The sequence below is a fragment of the Somniosus microcephalus genome, chromosome 30 (genome assembly GCF_052327205.1).
Source record: "Somniosus microcephalus isolate GS21.2 chromosome 30, FLI_Smic_1.0, whole genome shotgun sequence".
Taxonomy (NCBI): domain Eukaryota; kingdom Metazoa; phylum Chordata; class Chondrichthyes; order Squaliformes; family Somniosidae; genus Somniosus; species Somniosus microcephalus.
This window is the reverse complement of record NC_141016.1, coordinates 24,553,042-24,574,901: the sequence shown is the minus strand read 5'-3', so window position 1 is coordinate 24,574,901 and position 21,860 is coordinate 24,553,042. Positions and strand designations below refer to the sequence as shown.

Below are 21,860 nucleotides of genomic sequence, written 5' to 3'. Positions count from 1 at the left end.
CGCTCATCATGGGCTTCCTGTGTCTTGCCTGTAATCAGTATGTCATCCAAGTAAGGCTGAACTCCCGGAACACCAGCCAACAGGGTGTCCATGAACCTCTGAAAGATTGCCACAGCCGTAGACACCCCAAACTGCAGCCTTGTGGCTCGGAAAAGTCCTCTGTGGGTGTTGATTGTCAACAGCTCGGCTGACTCTTCATCCAGGACCAGTTGCTGGTATGCTTGCTTGAGATCCAGCTTGGTGAACAGAGTGCCTCCAGCCAGTGTTGAAAACAGCGCTGTAACTGTTGGTAAGGGATACACATCTGGTAACACAGCAGTATTAACCATACATCTGTAATCTCCACAGATTCGCAGGCCCCCATCCTTCTTTGCAATGGGCACGATAGGGGTGGCCCAACGGGAGTTCTTCACTGGCAAGAGAACCCCTTGGTTCACCAGCTTATCCAGGGCCTCATCCACCTTCTTGCGCAACGCAAAAGGAACTGGTCGCGCCTTGAAGAACTTAGGCGCTACCCCTGGGTCCACTTCGATTGAGACTGGCGGTCCCCGACAGGCCCCGAACTCACCAAAAACCTCTTCATAGTTCTCCAACATAGGCATTATGGGCTGTCGCTGTACCGTGTGTACTCCTGTCACTTCAATACCGAGGGGCTCAAACCAATCTCTGCCCAGCAGGCTTGTGCCCTGCCCCGCCACCACATAAAGTGGAAGTGTGTCCTTGACTGCCTGATACTTAACTTCCACATGAATCATACCCAGCACCTGGAGTTGAGCTTGGGACCACTGCCGTAGCACGCCACTGACCTGAGCCATCGCCGGGGGTTCACTTGGCCACAGCCTATTGTAAGTCTCTTCACTTATCAACGAACACGCTGAGCCTGAATCCACCTCCATGCAGAGTGGTGCCCCATTCATGATCACATTTGCCGTGTATCCCCACCGTCTGTGGGGCAGCTGCTCAGCTTCCGTGGTATACACTGTGTACTCATCGTTGTCCTCCAGTGTCAGGGTGTGTGTCTGCGATGCTTGTGTTGGCTCTGCTGCAGCAGCCTGAGCTTTCTTCATGCAGACACGAGCTATGTGTCCTCTTTTCTTACAGAAATGACATACCGCTGACACAAATTTGCATGTAGTGGAACCATGGAGAGCCCCACAGCGGAAACATTTTCTTCCTGTCTCTTTAGTTGCCTCCATGTCTCTCGCAGCAGCAGCTGCGTGTGTGGTCTTGTGCACCTCCTCGGCGGCCTGAGATGGTGCTGCCTCTGTACGGAGCATACGTGTGTTCATCGATGCAGCCTCTGCTGCTAAAGCCTTCTCCTCGGCCAGTCGGAACGTCAGGGCCTTCTCCGCTAACAGCTGTCTCTGCAATGCCGAGTCCAGCACTCCACACACAATCCGATAACTGGTCACCAAAATTACAATGTAATGAGCGTTTCCTCAACTCAGCAATGTAACTTGAAATAGATTGTCCAGGCTGTTGTTTACAATTGTGAAAATGGAAACGCTGCACAATCTCTGAGGGTTTTGGGTTAAAATGTTTCTGCAGCTTCTCAATCAAATCAGCATAATCCACCTCACTAGGTTTACGAGGAGCCACCAATGAATGCAGGACGGAGTAAGTAGCAGCACTTAGCAACACTGAGCGCTTCTTCTCTTCTTTGTCAATATTATTGGCCTCAAAGAAACACCCCAGTCTTTCTGCGTATTCCTCCCATGAACTGTCCTTATCCCCAGAGAACTCTTCAATACGTCCCAAGGTCGTCATAGTTTTAATGCGCACTGTCCCTTTAAGATCCACGGACTTTTTTCTTTAAAAAAAAAAATTCTTTTTCTCCTCCGGCCAGAGTTACGGTAGCTACACTCACGGTAGTTGCCTGGCCCGCACAATACTCTGTCTGCCGTCTACGTCGCAGCTAGCCAACTATCAAAATGCCGTTGATGTTGCTAGCTGAGTGGCCCGCTCGTCGCAATTTCCAATATCACGGCTTTAGGTTCGCATGTCTATCTCCGTCCTTCTAGAGAGTTCAACAGCTGCCTCGTCGCCAGTATTGCATCTTGACCGAACAGTAATGAATAGAGGAGACGGAATGTACCTTTTACTATTTACTGAGTAAATGGGTGGACATTACAGCACATTGTCTGCATGGCAGAACCCGAAACTGAAAGTGAAAGACAAAGTAAAACCGAGCCCCCCAGCACCCCCTTCAGGTAACACCCGGGCACTGGGACAAACTTAATTGAAGCAAAACTCAAAACACAACAGGTACCAGAATGTATTTTAAGTTTGGGGTTAGGATGGGATAGCAGGGAAACTCGTGCTGCCCTCTCCGTGTCACTCACACCTGCCCTCCACCTACCTTGGTTTTTGCCATAATCGGGGCGTTGCGATCCAGCAGGATCTCAGCAATTCGCACATGGCCGTTTCTGGCGGCGCAGTGAAGGGGTGTCAGCTCATCCTGAAGAAAGATCACACAACTGTCAATCTCAGCAACACAGGCTTCGGTCAACAGTTGCAGAGATAACTTTCATGAAACACAGAAAGAAGGATCTGCTTTGAAAGAAGAAGGCCTCACACCGTCAGGGACCAGCCAATCTCCCACTGTGCTCACCTTAGTCCGTGCATCAATCTGGGCTTCCCGATCCAACAAGAACCTGACCATATTGGTATTCCCTCTTCTGGAAGCGATGTGCAGTGCAGTGATTCCATTCTGAACACAACACAAACAGAATAGACAACTCAAGAAAACGGAGTTTCACCTTCAAAACCTCAAAAGGAGTCCCATTGGGCAGGATTTTCATTGGGCCGTGGAGGCGGGATTGGAGGCGTGTGGGGGGTTAAAATCCCGAAATCGGGGGTCCCGAACCCATCCCGCCTCCATGCCAATTTCAAAGGAGGCGGGTAACCGCCCCGCACCGAGGCAGGAAGGGGATTAGTGCCAAATAACTGCCTTTTAACAGGTAGTTAACAGGCAGTTTTTAGCCTAATCGCTATCTTCATTGTTGAAGTGTGGGATTCCCGACGGCTCCAAACCACGCCAAGTTAGTGAGGCGGGCCGTCGGGCTGAAGGGCTTGGAGGGGTCAAGATGTCCGGTGTTCAGGTGAGTGATGGGTGCATGAGTGCAGAGGTAAGTGTGTTTGGTGTGTGTAAAGTGTTTAAAGAAGTTTTACTTACATGTACTTATCTTTACAGCCTTCCTTCCTTTAGGTCTCAGGAGTCCCTCATCTCACTGGTACAGAAAGCAGAATGGCCGCGATCTGTCAAAAATTGCAGCATTCAGCTTTCTGTTCCGGGGAGATCTCTAAATCAGCCTGAGAGGAAGGAATTAACTTAGAGTACAGATTGTCAGTGTTTGACAGCTTCAAACAGCTGTGAAACGCTGATATTTCATCTGTCAAAAGGTCTTGACAGATGAAATTTCAATCTGTGACGTCACCTGTTGCCGGGTGGCCCTTAATTGGCCTGCTGAGCCCACTGGGCGGGCTGAACAAAGTCAATCAAGTCTAAATCGCTAGAACTCGATGGAGGCGGGATACAACCCCGAAAGTTGTAGTCCCGCCTCCTACCCGACTCCTCAATGAAAATCCAGCCCATTGTCTTTCACTCATGTCGGGTCACTCAATGATTAAAGGATGTGGCAAGACTAACTTAACCTCAGTTGGGGACATCACCAGCAAGCCCATGAAGACCAAGACAGGAATCATGGGCCCAAATGCACACTTTACCACCCTGGGGCCCCAGTCCCTGAATTTACAAACCCGCTCCTTTCGATGCCGACAGACTGCAGGGCTCTATCAGCGAGTCTAACCTTCACATTCAACTCCCCAATTCTGAATTCTGACAAACCCCGGGTTCTCCTTCTAATCACAGAGGCCTAGAAATTGGTTGAAACCATGCCCGTATTACACGCATAAAATGGGCACCGGAGCGTCCAATCTAGTGGGTGGCGTGCATACATTCTGTGCTGGAAATGTGCCGCCCGTCATTTTGGAAATACAATAAATGCCCGCGCCCAAAACAGGCGTTAGGCCCTTAACATATGCAACTAAGGGGCCTAGCGCTGTTTGAGGCCCCCATATCCAAAATTGTGGCACTGGGCTAGCTGTGTTCAGGAAACCATGGTTCATATGTGGGGCTAAATGGAGGTGCTCAAGGAGACCACGGGAGGTCTCCACCAAAAAATTAAGTTTGTTGAAAAATACTTGTGAATGTGGATCCGGGAGTGCTCCTCCCGGCCTCACTGTGAAGCCAAAGACTGTTGCCGGCTTCCACTTGGCCCCCTCCCGATCGCACCCCTCTCTCCCGATCGCACCCCTCTCTCTCCCGATCGCAGCCTTCTCTCTCCCGATCGCACCCCTCTCACCCGATCGCACCCCTCTCTCCCGATCGCACCCCTCTCTCTACCGATCGCCCCCCTCTCTCCTGATCGCACCCCTCTCTCCCGATCGCAACCCTCTCTCTCCCGATCGCACCCCTCTCTCTCGATCGCACCCCTCTCTCTCCTGATCGCACCCCTCTCTCCCGATCGCACCCCTCTCTCTCCTGATCGCACCCCTCTCTCCTGATCGCACCCCTCTCTCCCGATCGCAGCCCTCTCTCCCGATCGCGACCCTCCCTCTCCCGATCGCACCCCTCTCTCTCGATCGCACCCCTCTCTCTCCCGATCGCGCCCCTCTCTCTCCCGATCGCACTCCTCTCTCCCGATCGCACCCCTCTCACCCGATCGCAACCCTCTCACCCGATCGCACCCCTCTCTCTCCCGATCGCGCCCCTCTCTCTCCTGATCGCATCACTCTCTCTCCCGATCGCACCCCTTTCTCTCCTGATCGCACCCCTCTCTCCCGATCGCAACGCTCTCTTTCCCGATCGCATCCCTCTCTCTCCCGATCGCACCCCTCTCTCCCGATTGCACCCCTCTCTCTCCTGATCGCATCCCTCTCCCGATCGCAACCCTCTCTCTCCCGATCGCACCCCTCTCTCTCCCGATCGCACCCCTCTCACCCGATCGCACCCCTCCCTCCCGATCGCACCCCTCTCTCCCGATCGCACCTCTCCCTCCCGATCGCACCCCTCTCTCCCGATCTCACCCCTCTCTCCCGATCACACCTCACTCTCCCGATCGCACCCCTCTCTCCCGATCGCACCCCTCTCTCCCGATCACACCTCTCTCTCCCGATCTCACCCCTCTCTCCCGATCGCACCCCTCTCTCCCGATCGCACACCTCTCTCCCGATCGCACCCCTCTCTCACCCGATTGCACCCCTCTCTCCCGATCCCCCTCTCTCCCGATCGCACCCCTCTCTCCCGATCGCACCCCTCTCTCTCCCGATCGCACCCCTCTCTCACCCGATCGCACCCCTCTCTCCCGATCCCCCTCTCTCTCCCAATCGCACCCCTCTCTCTCCCGATCGCACCCCTCTCTGTCCCGGTCGCACCCCTCTCTCTCCCGATCGCACCCCTCTCTCCCGATCGCACCCCTCTCTCTCCCGATCCCCCTCTCTCCCCCAATCGCACCCCTCTCTCTCCCGATCCCTCTCTCTCCCGATCGCACCCCTCTCTCTCCCGATCCCTCTCTCTCCCGATCGCACCCCTCTCTCTCCCGATCGCACCACTCTCTCCCGATCGCACCCCTCTCTCTCCCGATCACACCCCTCTCTCCCGATCGCACCCCTCTCTCTCCCAATCGCACCCCTCTCTCTCCCGATCGCATCCCTCTCTCCCGATCGCACCCCTCGCTCCCGATCGCACCCCTCTCTCTCCCGATCGCATCCCTCTCTCCCGATCGCACCCCTCGCTCCCGATCGCACCCCTCTCTCTCCCGATCGCACCCCTCTCTCTCCCAATCGCACCCCTCTCTCCCGATCGCACCCCTCTCTCTCCCGATCGCACCCCTCTCTCTCTCTCAATCGCACCCCTCTAACCTGATCGCACCTCTCTCTCCCGATCACACCCCTCTCTCCCGATCGCACCCCTCTCTCTCCCGATCGCACCCCTCTCTCTCCCGATCGCATCCCTCTCTCCCGATCGCACCTCTCTCTCCCGATCGCACCCCTCTCTCTCCCGATCGCACCCCTCTCTCTCCCGATCGCATCCCTCTCTCCCGATCGCACCTCTCTCTCCCGATCGCACCCCTCTCTCTCCCGATCGCATCCCTCTCTCCCGATCGCACCTCTCTCTCCGATCGCAAACCCTCTCTCTCCCGATCGCATCCCTCTCTCCCCATCGCACCCCTCTCTCTCCCGATCGCACCCCTCTCTCTCCCGATCGCACCCCTCTCTCTCCCGATCGCCTCCCTCTCTCCCGATCGCACGCCCTTTCTCTCCCGATCGCACCCCTCTCTCTCCCGATCGCACCCCTCTCTCTCCCGATCGCATCCCTCTCTCCCGATCGCACCTCTCTCTCCCGATCGCCTCCCTCTCTCCCGATCGCACGCCTCTCTCTCCCGATCGCACCCCTCTCTCTCCCGATCGCACCCTCTCTCTCCCGATCGCACCCCTCTCTCTCCGATCGCATCCCTCTCTCCCGATCGCACCTCTCTCTCCCGAACGCACCCCCTCTCTCCCGATCGCACCCCTCTCTCCCGATCGCACCCCTCTCTCCCGATCGCACCCCCTCTCTCCCGATCGCACCCCTCTCTCTCCCGATCGCACCCCTCTCTCTCCCGATCGCACCCCTCTCTCCCGATCGCACCCCTCTCACTCCCGATCGCACCCCTCTCTCTCCCGATCGCGCCCCACCCACTCTCTCCTGATCGCATCACTCTCTCTCCCGATCGCACCCCTTTCTCTCCTGATCGCACCCCTCTCTCCCGATCGCAACCCTCTCTCTCCTGATCGCATCCCTCTCTCTCCCGATTGCACCCCTCTCTCTCCTGACCGCACCCCTCTCCCGATCACATCTCTCTCTCCCGATCTCACCCCTCTCTCCCGATCGCACCCCTCTCTCCCGATAGCACACCTCTCTCCCGATCTCACCCCTCTCTCCCGATCCCCCTCTCTCCCGATCGCACCCCTCTCTCCCGATCACACCTCTCTCTCCCGATCTCACCCCTCTCTCCCAATCGCACCCCTCTCTCTCCCGATCGCACCTCTCTCTCCCGATCGCACCCCTCTCTCTCCCGATCGCACCCCTCGCTCCCGATCGCACCCCCCTCTCTCCCGATCGCACCTCTCTCTCCCGATCTCACCCCTCTCTCCCGATCGCACCCCTCTCTCCCGATCGCACCTCTCTCTCCCGATCGCACCCCTCTCTCTCCCGATCGCATCCCTCTCTCCCGATCGCACCTCTCTCTCCCGAACGCACCCCCTCTCTCCCGATCGCACCCCTCTCTCCCGATCGCACCCCTCTCTCCCGATCGCACCCCCTCTCTCCCGATCGCACCCCTCTCTCCCGATCGCACCCCTCTCTCCCGATCGCACCCCTCTCTCTCCCGATCGCACCCCTCTCTCTCCCGATCGCACCCCTCTCTCCCGATCGCACCCCTCTCACCCGATCGCACCCCTCTCTCTCCCGATCGCGCCCCACTCTCTCCTGATCGCATCACTCTCTCTCCCGATCGCACCCCTTTCTCTCCTGATCGCACCCCTCTCTCCCGATCGCAACCCTCTCTCTCCCGATCGCATCCCTCTCTCTCCCGATTGCACCCCTCTCTCTCCTGACCGCACCCCTCTCCCGATCACATCTCTCTCTCCCGATCTCACCCCTCTCTCCCGATCGCACCCCTCTCTCCCGATCGCACACCTCTCTCCCGATCTCACCCCTCTCTCCCGATCCCCCTCTCTCCCGATCGCACCCCTCTCTCCCGATCACACCTCTCTCTCCCGATCTCACCCCTCTCTCCCAATCGCACCCCTCTCTCTCCCGATCGCACCTCTCTCTCCCGATCGCACCCCTCTCTCTCCCGATCGCACCCCTCGCTCCCGATCGCACCCCCCTCTCTCCCGATCGCACCTCTCTCTCCCGATCTCACACCTCTCTCCCGATCGCACCCCTCTCTCCCGATCGCACACCTCTCTCCCGATCTCACCCCTCTCTCCCGATCCCCCTCTCTCCCGATCCCCCTCTCTCCCAATCGCACCCCTCTCTCTCCCGATTGCACCACTCTCTCTCCCGATTGCACCCCTCTCTCTCCTGCTCGCATCCCTCTCCCGATCGCAACCCTCTCTCTCCCGATCGCACCTCTCCCTCCCGATCGCACCCCTCTCTCCCGATCTCACCCCTCTCTCCCGATCACACCTCACTCTCCCGATCACACCTCTCTCTCCCGATCGCACCCCTCTCTCCCGATCGCACACCTCTCTCCCGATCGCACCCCATTCTCTCCCGATCGCACCCCTCTCTCACCCAATCGCACCCCTCTCTCTCCCGATCGCACCCCTCTCTCTCCCGATCGCACCCCTCTCTGTCCCGGTCGCACCCCTCTCTCTCCCGATCGCACCCCTCTCTCCCGATCGCACCCCTCTCTCTCCCGATCCCCCTCTCTCTCCCAATCGCACCCCTCTCTCTCCGGATCGCACCCCTCTCCCGATTGCACCCCTCTCTCTCCACATCGCACCCCTCTCTCTCCCGATCCCTCTCTCTCCCGATCGCACCCCTCTCTCTCCCGATCGCACCACTCTCTCCCGATCGCACCCCTCTCTCTCCCGATCACACCCCTCTCTCCCGATCGCACCCCTCTCTCTCCCGATCGCACCCCTCTCTCTCCCGATCGCATCCCTCTCTCCCGATCGCACCCCTCGCTCCCGATCGCACCCCTCTCTCTCCCGATCGCATCCCTCTCTCCCGATCACACCCCTCGCTCCCGATCGCACCCCTCTCTCTCCCGATCGCACCCCTCTCTCTCCCAATCGCACCCCTCTCTCCCGATCGCACCCCTCTCTCCCGATCGCACCCCTCTCTCTCCCGATCGCACCCCTCTCTCTCCCGATCGCACCCCTCTAACCTGATCGCACCTCTCTCTCCCGATCACACCCCTCTCTCCCGATCGCACCCCTCTCTCTCCCGATCGCATCCCTCTCTCCCGATCGCACCTCTCTATCCCGATCGCACCCCTCTCTCTCCCGATCGCATCCCTCTCTCCCGATCGCACCTCTCTCTCCCGATCGCACCCCTCTCTCTCCCGATCGCATCCCTCTCTCCCGATCGCACCTCTCTCTCCCGATCGCACCCCTCTCTCTCCCGATCGCATCCCTCTCTCCCGATCGCACCGCTCTCTCTCCCGATCGCACCCCTCTCTCTCCCGATCGCACCCCTCTCTCTCCCGATCGCATCCCTCTCTCCCGATCGCACCGCTCTCTCTCCCGATCGCACCTCTCTCTCCCGATCGCCTCCCTCTCTCCCGATCGCACCCCTCTCTCTCCCGATCGCACCCCTCTCTTTCCCGATCGCATCCCTCTCTCCCGATCGCACCTCTCTCTCCCGATCGCACCCCTCTCTCTCACGATCGCATCCCTCTCTCCCGATCGCACTTCTCTCTCCCGATCGCACCCCCTCTCTCCCGATCGCACCCCCCTCTCCCGATCGCACCCCTCTCTCCCGATCGCACCCCCTCTCTCCCGATCGCACCCCTCTCTCCCGATCGCGCCCCTCTCTCTCCTGATCGCATCACTCTCTCTCCCGATCGCACCCCTTTCTCTCCTGATCGCACCCCTCTCTCCCGATCGCAACCCTCTCTCTCCCGATCGCATCCCTCTCTCTCCCGATTGCACCCCTCTCTCTCCTGATCGCACCCCTCTCTCCCGATCGCACCCCTCTCCCGATCACACGTCTCTCTCCCGATCGCACCCCTCTCTCCCGATCACATCTCTCTCTCCCGATCTCACCCCTCTCTCCCGATCGCACCCCCCTCTCCCGATCGCACACCTCTCTCCCGATCTCACCCCTCTCTCCCGATCCCCCTCTCTCCCGATCGCACCCCTCTCTCCCGATCCCCCTCTCTCCCGATCTCACCCCTCTCTCCCGATCGCACCCCTCTCGTCCGATCGTACACCTCTCTCCCGATCTCACCCCTCTCTCCCGATCGCACCCCTCTCTCCCGATCGCACACCTCTCTCCCGATCTCATCCCTCTCTCCCGATCGCACCCCTCTCTCCCGATCACACCTCTCTCTCCCGATCGCACCCCTCTCTCTCCCGATCACACCTCTCTCTCCCGATCCCCCTCTCCCTCCCGATCGCACCCCTCTCTCTCCCGATCGCACCCCTCTCTCTCCCGATCGCACCCCTCTCTCCCGATCGCACCCCTCTCTCTCCCGATCGCACCCCTCTCTCTCCCGATCGCACCCCTCTCACCCGATCGCACCCCTCTCTCTCCCGATCGCACCCCTCTCTCCCGATCGCACCCCTCTCTCCCGATCGCACCCCTCTCTCCTGATCGCAACCCTCTCTTTCGATCGCACCCCTCTCTTTCCCGATCGCATCCCTCTCTCTCCCAATCTCACCCCTCTCTCCCGATCCCCCTCTCTCCCGATCGCACCCCTCTCTTTCCCGATCGCATCCCTCTCTCTCCCAATCTCACCCCTCTCTCCCGATCCCCCTCTCTCCCGATCTCACCCCTCTCTCCCGATCTCACCCCTCTCTCCCGATCCCCCTCCCTCCCGATCGCACCCCTCTCTCCCGATCGCACCCCTCTCTCTCCCGATCGCACCCCTCTCTCACCCGATTGCACCCCTCTCTCCCGATCGCACCCCTCTCTCTCCCGATCGCACCCCTCTCCCCCGATCGCACCCCTCTCACCCGATCGCACCCCTCTCTCTCCCGATCGCGCCCCTCTCTCTCGATAGCATCACTCTCTCTCCCGATCGCACCCCTCTCTCCCGATCGCACCCCTCTCTCCCGATCGCACCCCTCTCTCCCGATCGCACCCCTCTCTCTCCTGATCGCACCCCTCTCTCTCCCGATCGCACCCCTCTCTCACCCGATTGCACCCCTCTCTCCCGATCGCACCCCTCTCTCCCGATCGCACCTGTCTCTCCCGATCGCACCCCTCTCTCTCCCGATCGCACCTGTCTCTCCCGATCGCACCCCTCTCTCCCGATCGCACCCCTCTCTCTCCCGATCGCACCCCTCTCTCCCGATCGCACCCCTTTCTCTCCCGATCGCACCCCTCTCTCCCGATTGCACCCCTCCCTCCCGATCGCACCCCTCTCTCCCGATCCCCCCCTCTCCCAATCGCACCCCCCTCTCTCCCTATCGCACCCCTCTCTCTCCCGATCGCACCCCTCGCACCCGATCGCACCCCTCTCTCTCCAGATCGCACCCCTCTCTCTCCCGATCGCACCCCTCTCTCTCCCGATCGCACCCCTCTCTCTCCCGATCGCACCCCTCTCTCTCCTGATCGCACCCCTCTCTCCTGATCGCACCCCTCTCTCTCCCGATCGCACCCCTCTCTCCCGATTGCACCCCTCTCCCAATCGCAACCCTCTCTCTCCTGATCGCACCCCTCTCTCCCGATCGCACCCCTCTCTCTCCCGATCGCACCACTCTCTCTCCCGATCGCACCCCTCTCCCAATCGCAACCCTCTCTCTCCCGATCGCACCCCTCTCTCTCCCGATCGCACCCCTCTCCCAATCGCAACCCTCTCTCTCCCGATCGCACCCCTCTCTCTCGATCGCACCCCTCTCTCCTGATCGCACCCCTCTCCCGATCGCACCCTCTCTCTCCCGATCGCACCCCTCTCTCTCCCGATCGCACCCCTCTCTCTCCCGATCGCACCCCTCTCTCTCGATCGCACCCCTCTCTCCCAATCGCAACCCTCTCTCTCCCGATCGCACCCCTCTCTCTCGATCGCACCCCTCTCTCACCCGATCGCACCCCTCTCTCCCGATCGCACCCCTCTCTCTCCTGATCGCACCCCTCTCTCCCGATCACACCCCTCTCTCTCCCGATCCCCCTCTCTCCCGATCGCATCCCTCTCTCACCCGATCGCACCCCTCTCTCCCGATCCCCCTCTCTCTCCCAATCGCACCCCCCTCTCTCCCTATTGCACCCCTCTCTCTTCCGATCTCACCCCTCTCTCCCGATCGCACCCCTCTCTCTCCCGATCGCACCCCTCTCTCTCCTGATCGCAGCCTTCTCTCTCTCGATCGCACCCCTCTCTCCCGATCGCACCCCTCTCTCTCCCGATCGCACCCCTCTCTCTCCTGATCGCAGCCTTCTCTCTCTCGATCGCACCCCTCTCTCCCGATCGCACCCCTCTCTCCCGATCTCACCCCTCTCTCTCGATCGCACCCCTCTCTCTCCCGATCGCACCCCTCTCTCTCCCGATCGCACCCCTCTCACCCGATCGCACCCCTCTCTCTCCCGATCGCACCCCTCTCTCCCGATCGCACCCCTCTCTCCCGATCGCACCCCTCTCTCCCGATCGCAACCCTCTCTTTCGATCGCACCCCTCTCTTTCCCGATCGCATCCCTCTCTCTCCCAATCTCACCCCTCTCGCCCGATCCCCCTCTCTCCCGATCGCACACCTCTCTTTCCCGATCGCATCCCTCTCTCTCCCAATCTCACCCCTCTCTCCCGATCCCCCTCTCTCCCGATCTCACCCCTCTCTCCCGATCTCACCCCTCTCTCCCGATCCCCCTCCCTCCCGATCGCACCCCTCTCTCCCGATCGCACCCCTCTCTCTCCCGATCGCACCCCTCTCTCACCCGATTGCACCCCTCTCTCCCGATCGCACCCCTCTCTCTCCCGATCGCACCCCTCTCTCCCGATCGCACCCCTCTCACCCGATCGCACCCCTCTCTCTCCCGATCGCGCCCCTCTCTCTCGATAGCATCACTCTCTCTCCCGATCGCACCCCTCTCTCCCGATCGCACCCCTCTCTCCCGATCGCACCCCTCTCTCCCGATCGCACCCCTCTCTCCCGATCGCACCCCTCTCTCTCCCGATCGCGCCCCTCTCTCTCGATAGCATCACTCTCTCTCCCGATCGCACCCCTCTCTCCCGATCGCACCCCTCTCTCCCGATCGCACCCCTCTCTCCCGATCGCACCCCTCTCTCTCCTGATCGCACCCCTCTCTCTCCCGATCGCACCCCTCTCTCACCCGATTGCACCCCTCTCTCCCGATCGCACCCCTCTCTCCCGATCGCACCTGTCTCTCCCGATCGCACCCCTCTCTCTCCCGATCGCACCTGTCTCTCCCGATCGCACCCCTCTCTCCCGATCGCACCCCTCTCTCTCCCGATCGCACCCCTCTCTCCCAATCGCACCCCTCTCTCCCGATTGCACCCCTCCCTCCCGATCGCACCCCTCTCTCCCGATCCCCCCCTCTCCCAATCGCACCCCCCTCTCTCCCTATCGCACCCCTCTCTCTCCCGATCGCACCCCTCGCACGCGATCGCACCCCTCTCTCTCCAGATCGCACCCCTCTCTCTCCCGATCGCACCCCTCTCTCTCCCGATCGCACCCCTCTCTCTCCCGATCGCACCCCTCTCTCTCCCGATCGCACCCCTCTCTCTCCCGATCGCACCCCTCTCTCTCCCGATCGCACCCCTCTCTCTCCCGATCGTACCCCTCTCTCTCACGATCGCACCCCTCTCTCTCCTGATCGCACCCCTCTCTCCCGATCGCACCCCTCTCTCTCCCGATCGCACCCCTCTCTCCCGATTGCACCCCTCTCCCGATCGCACCCCTCTCTCTCCTGATCGCACCCCTCTCTCCCGATCGCACCCCTCTCTCTCCCGATCACACCCCTCTCTCTCCCGATCGCACCCCTCTCCCAATCGCAACCCTCTCTCTCCCGATCGCACCCCTCTCTCTCCCGATCGCACCCCTCTCTCTCCCGATCGCACCCCTCTCCCAATCGCAACCCTCTCTCTCCCGATCGCACCCCTCTCTCTCGATCGCACCCCTCTCTCTCCTGATCGCACCCCTCTCCCGATCGCACCCTCTCTCTCCCGATCTGACCCCTCTCTCTCCCGATCGCACCCCTCTCTCTCCCGATCGCACCCCTCTCTCTCGATCGCACCCCTCTCTGCCAATCGCAACCCTCTCTCTCCCGATCGCACCTCTCTCTCTCGATCGCACCCCTCTCTCACCCGATCGCACCCCTCTCTCCCGATCGCACCCCTCTCTCCCGATCGCACCCCTCTCTCCCGATCACACCCCTCTCTCTCCCGATCCCCCTCTCTCCCGATCGCACCCCTCTCTCACCCGATCGCACCCCTCTCTCCCGATCGCACCCCTCTCTCTCCTGATCGCACCCCTCTCTCCCGATCACACCCCTCTCTCTCCCGATCCCCCTCTCTCCCGATCGCACCCCTCTCTCACCCGATCGCACCCCTCTCTCCCGATCCCCCTCTCTCTCCCAATCGCACCCCCCTCTCTCCCTATCGCACCCCTCTCTCTCCCGATCTCACCCCTCTCTCCCGATCGCACCCCTCTCTCTCCCGATCGCACCCCTCTCTCTCCTGATCGCAGCCTTCTCTCTCTCGATCGCACCCCTCTCTCCCGATCGCACCCCTCTCTCCCGATCGCACCCCTCTCTCTCCCGATCGCACCCCTCTCTCTCCTGATCGCAGCCTTCTCTCTCTCGATCGCACCCCTCTCTCCCGATCGCACCCCTCTCTCCCGATCTCACCCCTCTCTCTCGATCGCACCCCTCTCTCTCCCGATCGCACCCCTCTCTCTCCCGATCGCACCCCTCTCACCCGATCGCACCCCTCTCTCTCCCGATCGCACCCCTCTCTCCCGATCGCACCCCTCTCTCTCCCGATCGCACCCCTCTCTCTCCTGATCGCAGCCTTCTCTCTCTCGATCGCACCCCTCTCTCCCGATCGCACCCCTCTCTCCCGATCTCACCCCTCTCTCCTGATCGCACCCCTCTCTCCCGCCCCTCTCTCCCGATCGCACCCCTCTCTCCCGATCGCACCCCTCTCTCTCGATCGCACCCCTCTCTCTCCCAATCGCAACCCTCTCTCTCCTGATCACGCACCTCCCTCCCAATCGCAACCCTCTCTCTCCCGATCGCAACCCTCTCTCTCCCGATCGCACCCCTCTCTCCCGATCACACCTCTCTCTCCCGATCGCACCCCTCTCTCCCGATCGCACCTCTCTCTCCCGATCTCACCCCTCTCTCCCGATCGCACCCCTCTCTCCCGATCGCACCCCTCCCTCCCGATCGCACACATCTCTCTCGATCGCACCCCTCTCTCCCAATCGCACCCCTCTCTCCCGATCGCACCCCTCTCTCTCCCGATCGCACCCCCATCTCTCCCGATCGCACCCCTCTCTCCCGATCCCCCTCTCTCCCGATCGCACCTCTCTCTCCCGATTGCACCCCTCTCTCTCCCGATTCCCTTCTCTCTCCCGATCACACCCCCCTCTCTCTCGACCGCACCCCTCTCTCCCGATCCCCCTCTCTCTCCCAATCGCCCCCCTCTCTCTCCCGATCGCATCCCTCTCTCTCCCAATCGCATCCCCCTCCCAATCGCCTCCCCCCTCACCCTCCTCCCTCCCGAATGCTTCCACCCTCTCCCAATCACCCTCTCTCCTGATTGCTTCAACCCTCTCCCGATTACTCTCTCTCCCGATTGCCCCCTCCCTCAATCATCCGCTCACATCTGACTGCTTCCCCACTTTCCCGATCACCCCCTCCCTCTCATTCGCCCCCTCCCTCCGGTCGCTTACTCACTTTCCCGATCACCCCCTCCCTCCGATCGCTTACTCACTTTCCCGATCACCCCCTCCCTCTCATTCACCCCCTCCCTCCGATTGCTTACTCACTTTCCCGATCACCCCCTCCCTCTCATTCGCCCCCTCCCTCCGATTGCATCCCCACTTTCCTGAATTCGAAAAGACAGGGTTAAATGCGTGCAGAGATCTCTTTAGAATCAGTGCCGCCAGACTCCCGTCACCATGCTGATGGTGGGGAACTAGTTAAGACCTCGATCGACATTATCGGTTTGGGAGAGCAGCCTGATCTTTCAGGACTATCTCGGAATTCCATCAGGTGTCAGAAGAAGCAAAGAGAGCGTTGCTGCGATGCTGTTTATTGGAAAGCAGTGCCCTGGAGTGGAGAACCACAGAATCAGACCTGCTCAGTTACTGATCTCAGATACACTGCCGCATGGAAACACCAAGAGCAGGCCAGATGTCTCCCAAGAGGCAGAGAGGGAGAGCCATCGTCAGGCAGCTAGTTCATTCCCCCTTGTTCCGGGTACCACGCAAGGGCTGGGAATCGGTCACCGAGCATTTGCCTGGCTTTAGGAAGCGCGTGACCCAGTGGGGGCTGCCGGGGAGAGGAAGGGGTGGAAACCGTTGGGGCAAATTCCACACGGGCTGCTCGGACACAAATCCCTCAGAATTCCCAGTTGCACCTACCTTGGGTGTAAAGTTGACATTAGCCCCTCGCGTCAGCAACATGTGAGCCACATTTAGGTTCTCGTAATGCGCTGCAATGTGGAGCGGGGTGAAACCAGTCTGAAATGAGAAGAAGGCGCAGGGATCAGTATCTTACGTTGAAGCAGAGAGACACTCCGGTTAGTAATTCTCATCTGCCTGAGCAGGGCATTACAGCAGAGCTCTGTAGTCAATTAGACATAATGGCCCCATTAACCTTGCTGAACCTTTAAAGAATGCACTTTATCTTCATCGAGTGCAGAACTGGCATCAAGGAAACAGTTATATGGGCTCAGTGTGCATCCTGTGGGACGATGATGGTCCAGACAGACCACAAAGCATACAGGAACTAGAAAAGCATTATCAATTCCACCAATCCTTTGAAGTGACTGATTGACCGCATTAACAGCACTAACCCATCAGAAACAAGCATCCATCGCCAACAGAATCATTCCACCCTCTCCTCTGCTATACACAAGCTCATGAAGTTAAATCACACAACAGTCTTGATTTGGTGCCGCTAGCTATACTGTGAGACAAAAGCGCCACAATACATCGGAACAGGAAGAGACCATTCAGCCCCTCGAGTCTGTTCTGCCATTCAGTGAGATCCTGGCTGATCTGCGACCTAACTCTATATACCCGCCTTTGACCCATATCCCTTAATACCTTTGGTTAACAGAAATCTATCAATCTCCGATTTAAAATTAACAATTGATCTAGCATCAATTGCCGTTTGTGGAAGGGAGTTCCAAACTTCTACCACCCTTTGTGTGTAGAAGTGTTTCCTAATTTCACTCCTGAAAGGTCTGGCTCTAATTTTTAGACTGTGTCCCCTAGTCCTCGACTCCCCAACCAGCGGAAATAATTTCTCTCTATCCACCCTGTCTGTTCCCCGTAATATCTTGAAAACTTCGATCAGATCACCCCTTAATCTTCTAAATTCTAGGGAATACAACCCTAGTTTGTGTGATCTCCCCTCGTAATTTAACCCTCGGAGTCTGGGTATCGTTCTGGGGGGGTAGAGCTTCTGTGAGTTTACGCATTCGCCCGACATCTGCCAAACCAGCGCAAAGGAGCCAGGAAATTCAAGCGCAAGGTACGGCCAGCACAAGTCGAGTTTCCGCGATCTTTTGTGCTTGTTTAAAAAGCATTGCGCGGGAAGCCGGCCCCGCCCATAAAACTGGCCACGCCCCCCCCCCCCCCCCACATCGATTAATCAGCATGCGAGTTTCCGCTGATTGAGTCCGTTTGCAGCCCTTTGAGGAGGCTGGTTAAAATTAAGCTTTTTTTTGGCTCAAAGGCGCTAATGGGCACCTTTTAAACATTTTTAAATATTGAAAAAATATTGAATTTACTAGAAAGAAAGACTTGCATTTCACGACCACCGGACCTCCCAAAGCATTTTACAGCCAATGAAGTACTTTTGAAGTGGAGTCACTGTTGTAATGTGGGAAATGCAGCAGCCAATTTGCGCACAGCAAGCTCCCACAAACAGCAATGTGATAATGACCAGATAATCTGTTTTTGTTATGTTGATTGAGGGATAAATATTGGCCAGGACACCGGGGATAACTCCACTGCTCTTCTTCGAAATAGTGCCATGGGATCTTTTACATCCACCTGAGAGAGCAGACGGGGCCTCGGTTTAACGTCTCATCCGAAAGACGGCACCTCTGACAGTGCAGCACTCCCTCAGCACTGCACTGGAGTGTCAGCCTAGCTTTACATGCTCAAGAAACTGTACACCAAGGAAACTATTAAATGGTTCTGTATAGCTTTTTAAAGTCATTTTCAGTGATTTAAAATCGGTTACTCACAGCTGGTGGACGAGACACACTGATTAAAAAGCTGTTTTTTTGTGATAAACCCATTTTTAACTGTATTAATAAAACTGCACCAGGTTACCGCTCTTAAATATATCACAGAATATTTTTTAATGCAAGGGGAAAAAATAAACAATTACATTCTAAGACGCTGCCCAATTGCACTGGTTCAGGGAAGATTTTATGTTCAGCGGGTTTGAGTGGAATCTTGAACCGTAACTTCACTTCGGAAAACTAGTGCAATTTTAAGCGCAATTTGCACCAGGATTGCCGATTGCGCCCAAAGCAGGAAACTTAAAAAAACAATTGTTTATGGGATGTGGGTGTCGCTGGCAAGGCCAGCATTTATTGCCCATCCCTAGTTGCCCTTGAGAAGGTGGTGGTGAGCCGCCTTCTTGAACCGCTGCAGTCCGTGTGGTGATGGTACTCCCACAGTGCTGTTAATGAGGGAGTTCCAGCGACAATAAAGGATCGGCGATATACTTCCAAGTCAAGATGGTGTGTGACTTGGAGGGGAACTTGGAGGTGGTGGTGTTCCCATGCACCTGCTGCCCTTGTGGAAGAGGTCGTGGGTTTGGGAGGTGCTGCCGAAGAAGCCTTGGCGAGTTGCTGCAGTGCATCTTGTAGATGGTACACACTGCAGCCACGGTACGCATTATAATGTTATATTAGGACAGGTGACCAAATGCTTGGTCAAAGAGGTAGGTTTTAAAGAGCATCTTAAAAGAGGAAAGAGAGGTCGAGAGGCGGAGTGGTTCAGGGAGGGAATTCCAGAGCTTAGAACCTCGGCAGCTGAAGGCATGACTGCCAATGGTGTGACGATGAAAATCAGGGAAGCTCAAGAGGCCAGAATTGGAGGAGCGCAGAGATCTCAGAGGGTTGTAGGGCTGGAGGAGGTTACAGAGAAAGGGAGGGGCGAGGCCATGGAAGGATTTGAAAACAGGGATGAGAATTTTTTCACCAAAAATATCAAACATAGGAGATTTTCCTGTTGTGTTAGCAATGCTTGAACTGTCCTCCAGATATGAGAAACGAGGACAGGTGAAGACCAGATGGTCCACTGAGTGCATCCTATCCGGTCATAGTTTAACGTGTGCATACCATCGCCCCCATTTCCTGCCACCCTCCCCCAACCTCTTGGGTGAGGCAAAAATCACGTAGGCCGATTTAGGAAAATCCTATTCAACCCCTGAAGGTGATAAAGCAAGCTTCGGGAGACCACGGTGATTGGGTAACAACCTCCATAACTCATACATTTTTTATGCAGATATATTAGCCATTCTCAGGAACCCATCCAGCTCGCTTTTGAAGGCTTGCAGCAAATGTACACACACTCTACGCGCCTGCAAATTATTCTAGAGGTCAATGGCTCTCTGTGAAACTAAGTACCTCCTAGCATCGAACACCATTCTGACTCCCCCTTGGCACCTCTACATTTACCTTTGACAACACGTCGGGGTTGGGGTCATTCTGTAGGAGCACTGCTGCAGTCCGGGTGTCATCATTCCGAGCTGCTATGTGCAAGGCAGGGAGACATACTTTCCCTTTCGTCCCGTAGTTTATCAGGACCGCCACCACATTCTCGTGTCCCTGCTGTAGTGCAACGGCCAATGGCGTGAATCCATCCTGGTACACAAAACAAACCATTAGCTCATTGTGTGGTGGTGGGGTGGGGGGGTATTTGTACAAGGGACTTTTAGGATAGAATTCAGGGACAGCTCAAATGTAGGATATATAGTACAGCGCCGAGATGCTTTATTGGGTGATGACTACATTTTACTTTAACCAATACCTTCAGCCAAGAATCATTTTCATATTGGTATCCAACTGATGGGCAGATATCATAAAGTTATAATTGTGAGATAAAGAAAAGACTTGCATTTCTCTAGCGCCTTTCACGACCACCGGTCTGTGTGGAGTTTGCACATTCTCCCCGTGTTTGCGTGGGTTTTCTCCGGGTGCTCTGGTTTCCTCCCACAGTCCAAAGACGTGCGGGTTAGGTTGATTGGCCATGATAAAAAAAAAAAATTGGCCCTTAGTGTTAGGGGGGATTAAATACGTGGGGTTACGGGGTTACGGGGATAGAGCTTGGGTGGGATGGCTGTCGGTGTAGGGACCGGGTGCTAGGGTTTGGATGATCGGCCATGATCTCGTTGAATGGCGGAGCAGGCTCGAGGGGCCGAATGGCCTACTCCTGCTCCTATCTTCTATGTTTCTATGGAAGTCTCAAAGCACTTTACAGCCAATGAAGTACTTTTGAAGTACTGTTGTAATGTGGGAAACATGGCAGCCAGTTTGCGCACAGCAAGCTCCCACAAACAGCAATGTGATGTTGACCAGATAATCTGTTTTTGTTACGTTGGTTGAGGGGTAACTATTGGCCAGGACACCAGGAACAACTCCCCTGCTCTTCTTCGAAATAGTGCCACAGGATCTTTTACGTCCACCTGAGAGGGCAGACGGTTTAATGTCGGTTTAATGTCTCATGCGAAAGACGGCACCTCCGACAGTGCAGCACTCCCTCAGCACTGCACTGGAGTGTCAGCCTAGCTTTATGTGCTCCAGTCCCTGGAGTGGGACTTGAACCCACAACCTTCTGACTCAGAGGGGAGTGTGTTCCAACCAATTAGCCACAGCTGACACTTGGCCGAGATGACTGATCCCATGGGGGAACAGTCTCTCTGTGCTATCTGTAATGAAATGTTAAAACCATTTATGAAAAGTGTGTTTATGATTTCACTATACATAATGCACAGAGGATCTGTTCCCCAAGAGTCAATCAACAGCTTGGATTTATATTAGCGCCTTGAGTGGAGTAAACATCCCCAGATGTTTCACAGAAGAGAAGTGGCCAATGCCACGTCCAGCGATGCGGCATTCTCTCAGCTCCGCACTGCTAGATGTGTGCCCAAGTCCTGGCGTGGTCCTTGAACCCACCACTTTCTCACTTACAGGCAAAGAGTGCTACCAAGCTGACGCTCAATTAAGAGATTGGGAGTGAGAAGAGGACTCCTAGAGTAAGGTAACCTGTTGGTTAGCCCAGTCGGGTGTGCACCAAGGAGAGTGCACCTTCCCAGAGGCTGGGAGAGGGACCACCAGTGGGTGGAGCATCAGGACTTACCTCTGTCGCAACGTTTTGGTTGGCACCATTTTCAAGCAGAAACTTCACAACTTCCAGGTGGTTCTCCTGAGCTGCCATGTAAAGTGGAGTGAACCCTTTCTGTGTGGACACAATCGGTGCAGAACAGATCAGGCACAAGATATTACTGAACCTCTGCAGCATTCAGCAGTCACAGACTGATAGCTTGTACTTTGGGACCGTCGGACAAATCACCTGTTCTCTTCACTAATATGAGTTCCACTGTGCTGGTGGGTGTACAATGTGCATGTTTTACAACATGTGGATAAATTAACTTTACATTCGCAGTTTTGAGTGACTTGCTCCCTTTTATTCAGTGTGTACAGTGCACGTACAGGAACTGACACCAAGACACACACACACAAGCCTGGATGGGAATGGGAATGAATGGCCAGCTTTTAGCAAGCTTTTCGAGTGTGTACTGTACATGTACAGCAGCTGACAATACACACTGTGCAAAAAACTGACCATTTAGTGTCCAGCTGGCTTTGTTGCTTCATGAATATCTCGGTGTCAACTTCTGGACATGCACAGTGCACTAAAGGAGGGACTTGCAT

At 57.2% G+C, this 21,860-nt stretch overlaps 1 protein-coding gene across 9 annotated transcripts in view; it reads right to left on the bottom strand.

The window, feature by feature from the left end:
• The window catches only part of LOC147098019 (ankyrin-1-like), a 378,257-nt gene that overhangs the window by 180,577 nt on the left and 175,820 nt on the right, over positions 1–21,860 (bottom strand). For all 9 annotated transcript variants that reach the window (XM_085971217.1, XM_085971219.1, XM_085971218.1 and 6 more), the window contains exons 5-9: positions 21,286–21,384; positions 19,605–19,790; positions 16,321–16,419; positions 2,612–2,710; positions 2,360–2,458 (exon numbers count right to left, since the gene is read on the bottom strand). In XM_085971217.1, coding sequence (XP_085827343.1) covers positions 2,360–2,458; positions 2,612–2,710; positions 16,321–16,419; positions 19,605–19,790; positions 21,286–21,384 — 582 coding nt within the window. The remainder of the gene's footprint in view (positions 1–2,359; positions 2,459–2,611; positions 2,711–16,320; positions 16,420–19,604; positions 19,791–21,285; positions 21,385–21,860) is intronic.